This window comes from Dipodomys ordii, unplaced genomic scaffold (genome assembly GCF_000151885.1).
Source record: "Dipodomys ordii isolate 6190 unplaced genomic scaffold, Dord_2.0 Scaffold110, whole genome shotgun sequence".
NCBI classification, from domain to species: Eukaryota; Metazoa; Chordata; class Mammalia; order Rodentia; family Heteromyidae; genus Dipodomys; species Dipodomys ordii.
Genome location: NW_012267326.1, coordinates 659,643 through 668,351, shown reverse-complemented (window position 1 = coordinate 668,351; position 8,709 = coordinate 659,643). Strand labels below are relative to the sequence as shown.

The following is an 8,709-nucleotide window of genomic DNA, read 5'->3' as shown; positions in this document are numbered from 1 at the left end:
CGGAGGCCCGGGCGCCTATCAGTACGGCCAGGGGTCTCCTCTCTACGGACCGTACCCTGGAGCCGCGGCGGCGGGACCTTGCGGAGGACTGGGGGGCCTCGGGGTGCCCGGGGCCGGCTTCCGCGCCCACGTCTACCTGTGTAACCGGCCTCTGTGGCTCAAATTCCACCGACACCAAACTGAGATGATCATCACGAAACAGGGCAGGTGAGCGCTGGGAAGGGACCCGGGGTGCGGGGTACAGGGCTGGCCGCGGGGGCGCGAGGGATGCTCCTGCTAGCTCTGCGCTCTGTCCGGGACCCGGGGTTGCGGGACTGGCCGCGGGGGGCGCAAGGGGTGCTCCTGCTCGCTCTGCGCCCTGTCCGGGACCCGAGGTGCGGGGCACGGGGCGGGCTGCGGGGGCGCGAGGGGGTTTGTCCTGCTTGCTGTGCGCCCCGTCCCGAATGCTTTTCCCGCCGGGGATCTGGCGGGGACGGCGTGCTGCTCCAGCCGCACGGGTTTTTGACTACTCACCTTTCTCCCTGCCGAGTGATGGTCACGCTGCTCCCTCCCCCCCCCCCCGCATCCTCACCTGAACTGACTGGGGGTGTGGGTGGTAATGAACTTTGGGGCTCATCTACAAAGGACTCAGAGATCCGTAGGCTCCCCGCGAGTTAAGCCTGCGGAATAGGAAAGTCGCCCGAGCGGACTTGTGTTTGGAAGCCGGGGGCTCCAGTGTTGCGTCGGGCAGATGAGCGTGAGGAATAGGTGTAGGAAGCTTGGTTTAGGGGGTAGGTAGCAGGCCCTGGGGCCAGGACGTGGGTCGGGTTCTGAGAACATGGAAGTCCCAAGTTACTTCTGGAGAGGAGAGGGGTGAGCGTTGGGAGAGGGGTACGCAAACGAACACAAGTCCCCCGACAATTGTGCATTTAAAATTAATTTGAACGTTTAGCGGAATAGTAACAGACTGCTGAAAGAGTTGAGGAATTTGGGAAGCATGTGTATGAGAGAGATACTGTCCTCGGGGGGGGGGAATTACTTCGGGGCTTTAAGAATCGTCGGTTCGAACGTTTCCAAATAGAGTTGTGCCAATCTCTCTGTTTTCTGTTCACTGCAACCTTCTCAACCCTGTCTCCAGTGCCTACCTGGAAGAACCAGGGAGTGTCCTGGCGCGAATTCTCCAGCATCTGGATTTAAGTCACTCATCTTGATTCTTTTCCCTTGCACAGGCGGATGTTTCCTTTTTTGAGCTTCAACATAAACGGACTCAATCCTACTGCGCACTACAACGTGTTCGTAGAAGTGGTTCTGGCCGACCCTAACCACTGGCGCTTCCAGGGGGGCAAGTGGGTGACCTGCGGCAAAGCCGACAATAACATGCAGGGTGAGGCTTCCCGGGCAGGGAAGAAATCCCAATCCTTGCCTCTTAACGACTCACATTTAAATCTAACCTCTTTCCACCCCACCTTCCCCCTCCGATCTGGGGTTTAGAGAAGTCAGTGTAAGTTTCTTCGGGTAAACAATCACATTTCAGTCATAGTCTTGTGTACCTGTCACAGGTGTTTAGAATATTTAACAGTGATCCTCTTCCACTTCCCTCCCCCTATGTTTAAGAAACTAATAGTCATCTAAGCCTCTGGTTGGAAATGGCTCCTGACATGTTCCCATTAGCTAGAGAAATTCCTGACTAAGCTTGAGATCACCGAGAAAAGTTCAACCACTCTCCAGCTTTAGAAGGTCCCACATTAACCTTTAAGAGTCATTTTCTGTTGACTCTGTTTTTAAGTTTTGAGATACTGTCCAAGGGAAGGGCAGCTAGAAGCACCCGGAACCAGAAAGGAATATCAGTGGAATCCTGCTGCTCTCCCTGATCTCTGTAAGCAGCTATTCCTGGAAGGATTATGCTGCAGATCTGGCTCTTATATCTTGTTCATAGCTAAGATACATCTTTCCCCTATCTCCTTCCACAAATACCCCGATATGCTGAGGTTATGTGTTTTGTTTCATTTTCTCTTAGGCAACAAAATGTATGTTCACCCAGAGTCTCCTAATACTGGTTCACACTGGATGAGACAGGAGATTTCTTTTGGGAAATTAAAACTCACCAATAACAAAGGCGCAAATAACAACAACACTCAGGTAGGTGGCAAAAGAAGAGGGAGGGTTTTCTGGCTGTTGGTCTCCTTTCTAAGGAGAACTTATACTCTTTACACTGTGTTTATAATTTTTTAAAATTGTTACCTATTTGCTCATTTTTTTAAAATTTACTTTTCTTATTTTTACGTCCCTACTGGATTTCATTAGCAGTGAGTTTACTACTAGGAACAGAAATACTGAAATCTTTGGAGGGGGCACTTAGAAAGTCTTTCAAACACAGTGCTGTTTTAAGTTTCAAAAATGCCAGTGGTGAGATCTTGAAAACAGTGAGCAGGTTGGAGTCTCATCCCCAAATTTGGCAACTCTTTTTCTGTACTGTTTCCAGATGATAGTCTTACAGTCTTTACATAAATATCAACCACGACTGCACATTGTTGAAGTTACAGAGGATGGTGTAGAAGACTTGAATGAGCCCTCAAAGACCCAGACTTTTACCTTCTCAGAAACACAGTTCATTGCAGTGACTGCTTACCAAAACACTGATGTAAGTACCCCAAACACCCCAAGAATCTCTAAAGCTAAGTCAGTAAGCTGAAAACACGAAATGACTCTCCCTTCTATCTCCCCTATCTAGATTACTCAACTAAAAATTGATCATAACCCCTTTGCAAAAGGCTTCAGGGACAACTATGATTCGTAAGTATAGTTTTCATTTATACTTTATGGTCATCCTTTATTTTTTCTTTTTCTCTTTTTCATGTTTTGACATGATCACTTTGCTGAGGGTATTATTCTAGGAAGAATTTTCAGATTTTGCATTTTATCTATTTATATTTTTGCATATTGTTCATCTCAACTAATTGCATTTTAGAATTTTCACAGAAAACTTTAACTGCTAAACAAATATTAAGGGCTTAAATACTGAGCACTTTCGCCCCCTCCTCACATTTGATTAGTGATTTAAATTTTTAAGCATCTGTATTATGTGTATCCTCTTTTCATTTGGTCCAATTTTTTATTTTCACAAGAACAGATACATATTTTTAATTCCTACTTTTTTACATTAAAAAACTCAACACTAAGAATTTATTTTTTCACACCATCCAACAAAAAAGCCTTGGTTTTTAAAATGAGCGGTCTATTTTATTTTATTTAATTTTTTGGGTCTGGTCATGGGGCCTGAACTCTGGGCCTGGGCGCTATCCCTTAGCTCTTCAGCTCAAGGCTAGCACTCTACCACTTGAGCCACAGCGCCACTTCTGGCTTTTTTCTTTTTGCTTATGTGGTGCTGAGGAATGGAACCCAGGGCCTCATGCATGCAAGGCAAGTGCTCTACCACTGAGCCACCATGAGCGGTCTAACACATCTATTATCTTGCCAAGTAGAATTGCTCTTAGTTCTTTGTATGTAAGGACTTGCAAAGGCAGATTTTCTGTAGCTTGAATACCTAATGTTGGATAATTTTTCCCACGACCCAAAAGTCCATCTCCTGCCTCAGTTTCCTCTTGTCTGAAATACCAGCCTTCTTAAGACAACTGACAAGGTCAAAGCATTTTTCATTTCTGGGAGGTTTGGGAACAAGATTATTTTTTTATTTTTAATTTTTTAAGTGTTTCTCTTTATATTGTAGCATGTACACGGCTTCAGAAAATGACAGATTAACTCCATCTCCCACGGATTCTCCTAGATCCCATCAGATTGTCCCTGGAGGACGGTACGGAGTTCAAAACTTCTTCCCGGAACCCTTTGTCAACACTTTACCTCAAGCCCGATATTACAATGGAGAGAGAACTGTGCCACAGACCAATGGCCTCCTTTCCCCCCAACAGAGCGAAGAAGTGGCCAACCCTCCCCAGCGGTGGCTCGTCACGCCTGTCCAGCAACCTGGGACCAACAAACTAGACATTGGTTCCTATGAATCTGAATATACTTCCAGTACCTTGCTCCCATATGGCATTAAGTCTTTGCCTCTCCAAACATCCCATGCCCTGGGGTATTACCCTGACCCAACTTTCCCTGCAATGGCAGGGTGGGGAAGTAGAGGTTCCTATCAGAGGAAGATGGCAGCAGGCCTACCATGGACCTCCAGAATGAGCTCTCCTGGGTTCCCTGAAGATCAGCTCTCCAAGGAGAAAGTCAAAGATGAAATTAGCTCTTCTTGGATAGAAACACCTCCTTCTATCAAGTCTCTAGATTCCAATGATTCAGGGGTATATACCAGTGCTTGTAAGCGAAAGCGGCTGTCTCCTAGCACCTCAAGTAATGAAAATTCTCCTTCCATAAAGTGTGAGGACATGAATGCAGAGGAGTACAGTAAGGACACCTCAAAAGGCATGGGGGGATATTATGCTTTTTACACAACTCCCTAAAATATTATTTGAACTTCTTGAACATTAGCAAACATTTGGCAGATGGACTTTGTGGTGTTTTATGTTGTCTTCTTTGCTAGGTTGCCAAAAAGACATTTGCCTTCCAACTTGATGCATCCTATTTTGTGCAATTCTCCAAAAGAAGGTGCCAAAGCTTTTTGATTGCTGCAGGTAACTGAAACAAACCTAGCAATTTTTTTTTTCTTTGCAGAATAAAGTTAATGGAGGAGTTTCAAATGTTTTTTTTTTTAACAAATCAAAGGTTATTCATTGTTTGGGACTTATTTATTGGAAACACTATAAACAACCAGAGACGTTAACTTACGGAGATTGAGTGTCCGAAATATCAAATGAATTACAACCTTTGCCTTTTTACCTGTAAGACTTTAAGCAGATAGAAGCTGCGTGTGTTAAGCTGTTCTGCTTCTGGAAGAAATAGGCTGGGCCCTAAGCACAACAGGGGACTTCCTGCTGTCACCTTCATGAAGGGACTAGAGATATAATGCCTGGGAATCAAGGAGTCTTTTGTGAAAGTGTTACAGTCTTAACCTGACTTTGATTCCTTGCAGGCTTTTGGAACAAGCCATGTTCTTCTTTCTAGACTTCTGCTGTGTGTTGGAGGGGCCTGTAGGACTTAAGAAAGAATGAGGGAGAGACAGAAAAACAGAGTGGGAGAAGGAATTAAAAAAAAGAAGGCAGAGGAAGAATTTAAAAGTGTACAATGTGTGTTTAGCTACTTTGTAGAATAATGTGGAATATACTGTACAATTAGGCTACATAGGTATTTGAGACAATGTAAAATTGGTGCTTTGGCTTTGTAATGAAGTTGTAAATTACCTTAACAACAGTTGCAGTGGTATGGGGAACGTTTCATCATTTCAGTGACATTTGGGAATATTGCTTACTTCTTAGGTTAGTTAAGAATGTATTCAGCTACTCTGTACTAACTTGAGCCACAGTTAAGAAAATCCCAATTTCATCCTCTTCGTTGGCCTCCCCACCCCCCACTTTGGTAATGTGAAAAAAAAAAACAAACCTACAATCTGATGCCACATTTCCTATAGGCTTTTTAGAGGTCTTGGATTTTTATGTACAGTCTTATTCATTTTTAATAAATGTGGTTCAATCAGGAAATGGGCACAGCTCTGCTTTCTCTTCCTGTGTATTTTATGCTGTGTTAAAAAAAAATCTCAGTTTACTTTTTTAGCCCATGCTTTTCCAGCAGTGCGAACACTGCTTATACTTACTGGGTCCCCTTCCCCCACATGGAAGAGTCCAAAATCTTTTACCTGGATGGTGGTAGTAGTGAGGGGGTAGGGTGGAGATGCTTTTGTTGTCCCCTTTTTTCTCCTAGAAGATAAATGGAGCTTATTTCCTGACCCTACTGGGATTTCTGAACAATGAATGTTGGTTGAGAGTGGAATGGAGAAGAGTGTTTGCAGCTCAAGATGCAGTCTGCCTACTGCAGACTTAATCCGAAACCTGGAAAACCCCCACACTTGACGCATAGTCACTTAGCCTTTTCCTGGATTTACTGGTGGCCACCAACTTTTGGGTTTATGTAAGTTCCCTGGGATCACCCATGTCCTTTTCAGTGCCTAAACACTAGCTAGTAATGGCTCTAATGCAGGCTGCCAGCCTTGGTCACTGCTGCAGGTGGCTCTTTGCTGGCAGACAAACTGGGTCAGGATGCTACTTCTGTGACACTAGCTAAAACTGGGGGTGGAGAGGATCTACAAATCCTCTGTTTTTACAGTCCCTCTTGTCCCACACACTGGTTCCCTGCGAACAAGGTATAGGACAGTGGTTTCTTTTGCTCTTAGATAACTTGTCTTGATTGCCAGGGAGGACACGAGGCATTCCATGCCCTGGCTCAAGTTTGTCAAAGTTAAACCAAGGAGTAAAGGCCTTTTGTGTCTGCCTCGCCTACCCTCCTCCCACAAGGCTCTGCTAGACATCCTACCAGGTTTATCAGCAGAAGGCTTAAAGCCCAGCTTGCAAACCCTTCTATCCTCCTTCTCACCTTGGGATAAAGGTCTGCCTGGGAGGGTCATTCTAACTGGGCAACACGGAAATGCAGCTGCTAAGAGGATTAGCTGCTGGGAAGTGAGTGATGAGCCAGGACCTCCTCCCCTTCTGCTCCTAATTAAAGCCGTCAGGAACCTTTACCTGGACTGTACACTCTCCATTTCCTCCATCCTCCTGGGGCCAGAGCTTGTCCTATGCCATCAGGGGGGGCTCAACTTCAGCTCTGTTTCCAATGGTGCCTGTTTAAAAGTCTGACGAAGCAGCTCCAACCCAAATGTTGCTGTAAAGCCAGCTTGAATGCTTTGGACATTTCTTTTCTTAATATGTATTTATTATGGATGACAGATTTGGACTCGGGACAGGGAAATGTGCAACCTTCCTAACTTGGTCAGCACTTTCCTAGTCCCTATGATATACCCAAACCCAACTGTGGTGTATTGGGAAATGCTGTGGGATTTCAAAAAATATTCTATTTCTGACCTCTAGAAAGCCCCAAAATGCTAATCACAGGCAGGATAAAGAGGACTTTGCCTCTAGTCTATTTCAAGTCCTTTATATTTTTGCACTGTACAGTAAAAAGAACCCGGTACTTGTGAAAAGTCCCTCACAGTGTTTAATAGAAACGTAAGTGGCTGAGTGGCCCCAATTAACACCTTGTGATAAGGCATTCCTAAGATGGAGTGTCAGACACCAAATTGCGAAGAGATGTATCTAATTAATCCTCCTAGGGTGACACCGATAAACAAGACTCCCTTTAAATAAAGATCAAGTACTCAGAGACTGGTTTGTTTACTTTCTCTCCAGGGGTCCTGCAGTTTGCTGGCCCGTGAGCTTGCTGGGTCCCTGGCCTTCTGGGTGGAGACACTGGTCTTGGGGGTCTGCTAGCTCACAAGGTTTAGCTTTTCCTAGATTCTTGCCACAAACTTAATTAATCTGCAACAAAATTAAAGCTGCAACAGAAAAGGGGAAGAATAGTACGAAAAACCCCACACCTGACCAAGAATCAGGAATGCTATCATTTTGTGTCATTTTACATCACCAAATAGTTCTGGTGGTTTGGGGCAAACAGGGAAAGGTATAAAAATGCAACCTAAATCCCCCGCGGGCATGTTTTCTGTTTAAGGGAGAATCCGGAACAAGACCTTTCTTCGACTCACACAGTCCTGGAACATGTTAGCTCACTCTGTTTGCTTCAAAGTTTTGAAGTCAAGAATTCCTGGGGTGTAGAGTAAGCTCTTCTGGGAGTAGGGTGAGAGCATCACCAATGACTGACAAAAGCAGGAAGAATCTGAAAAGTGTTTGGACAGGAGAGGAAGCTGCAGATTGAGTTCAACATATTCTTTGGCCGTGTTTGGGTCCCAGTTTGGAGCCAGTTTTTCAGCACCATCTTATCTCCCCATACTTCATTGGTGTCCTGGTTTCTTTCCTTTTAATTAAGCTTTCTTTCCTTTTAATTCTTTGCTTTTAATTAAGCTTTACATCTGAGTAAAGGGAGGCTTGCGCTCTTCTTTCTGCAGTCTCTCCATTCTTTCTCAAACATGGGCAGAGAAAGCATCCTATTTAAAACACACGCACACGCACACACACACACACACACAGCAACAATAAACCAGAGTGACAGAGTGAAAACTCTGCAGATGCCATAGAAGTGCTCTAGAGTTAAAAAAAAAAAAAATCTTTCCCTCAACCTCTCGGTTTTTATCGACATTCCGTGGTCAGTAAGCCACCATGGAAAGTCACACCTTTTTAGCCTGCTTGGACACTGCTTTCCTCCAAGTATATTCTCCACTCTGCTACATGCAGACGCCAGATATTTAGCTTTTACTCTGTGGAAATTTCTAAGTAACCAGGAGATATTTTTTAAAAGGTAGTTTGCAAAATGAAAGATTTAAAAATGAAACTGTAAAAAAAAACCATGTCGTCGATCTTGATTGTGTCTCCCTCTGAAATATACGTCGTCTTTCAAGTTCAGACTTTCAAATATGCTAGCTGCATTAGTTCAGTTTTAGGAACCCAATCCAAGAAATCCATTTCTTTCTACCTATCATGTCAGATTAATTTCTGCCTCCAACAGAGACCTGGGCCAGCACACGGGCTTGATGTTTACATCATATGCAGCATAAAACAGAACACAATCTGGCTGAATTTCCTTCTGGGTGCTGGAGTTGTGAAGTTACTGAAACCTCTCCCTTCCCTTCCCTTCCCTTCCCTTCCCTTCCCTTCCCTTCCCTTCCCT

The 8,709-nt window shown here is 44.6% G+C and overlaps 1 protein-coding gene across 2 annotated transcripts in view; it reads left to right on the top strand.

Annotated features, from left to right (window-relative positions):
- The window catches only part of Eomes (eomesodermin), a 5,592-nt gene extending 901 nt beyond the window's left edge, over nt 1–4,691 (top strand). The window contains exons 2-7 of one of the 2 annotated variants that reach the window (XM_013028505.1): nt 1–207; nt 1,209–1,363; nt 1,997–2,118; nt 2,462–2,620; nt 2,711–2,772; nt 3,764–4,691. In XM_013028505.1, the coding sequence (XP_012883959.1) occupies nt 1–207; nt 1,209–1,363; nt 1,997–2,118; nt 2,462–2,620; nt 2,711–2,772; nt 3,764–4,445 (1,387 nt within the window). In that variant the 3' untranslated portion in view covers nt 4,446–4,691. Of the gene's footprint in view, nt 208–1,208; nt 1,364–1,996; nt 2,119–2,461; nt 2,621–2,710; nt 2,773–3,706 lie in introns of both variants that reach the window. The other variant, XM_013028504.1, reaches the window with a different exon arrangement.
- The last annotated feature ends 4,018 nt before the right edge of the window (nt 4,692–8,709 follow it).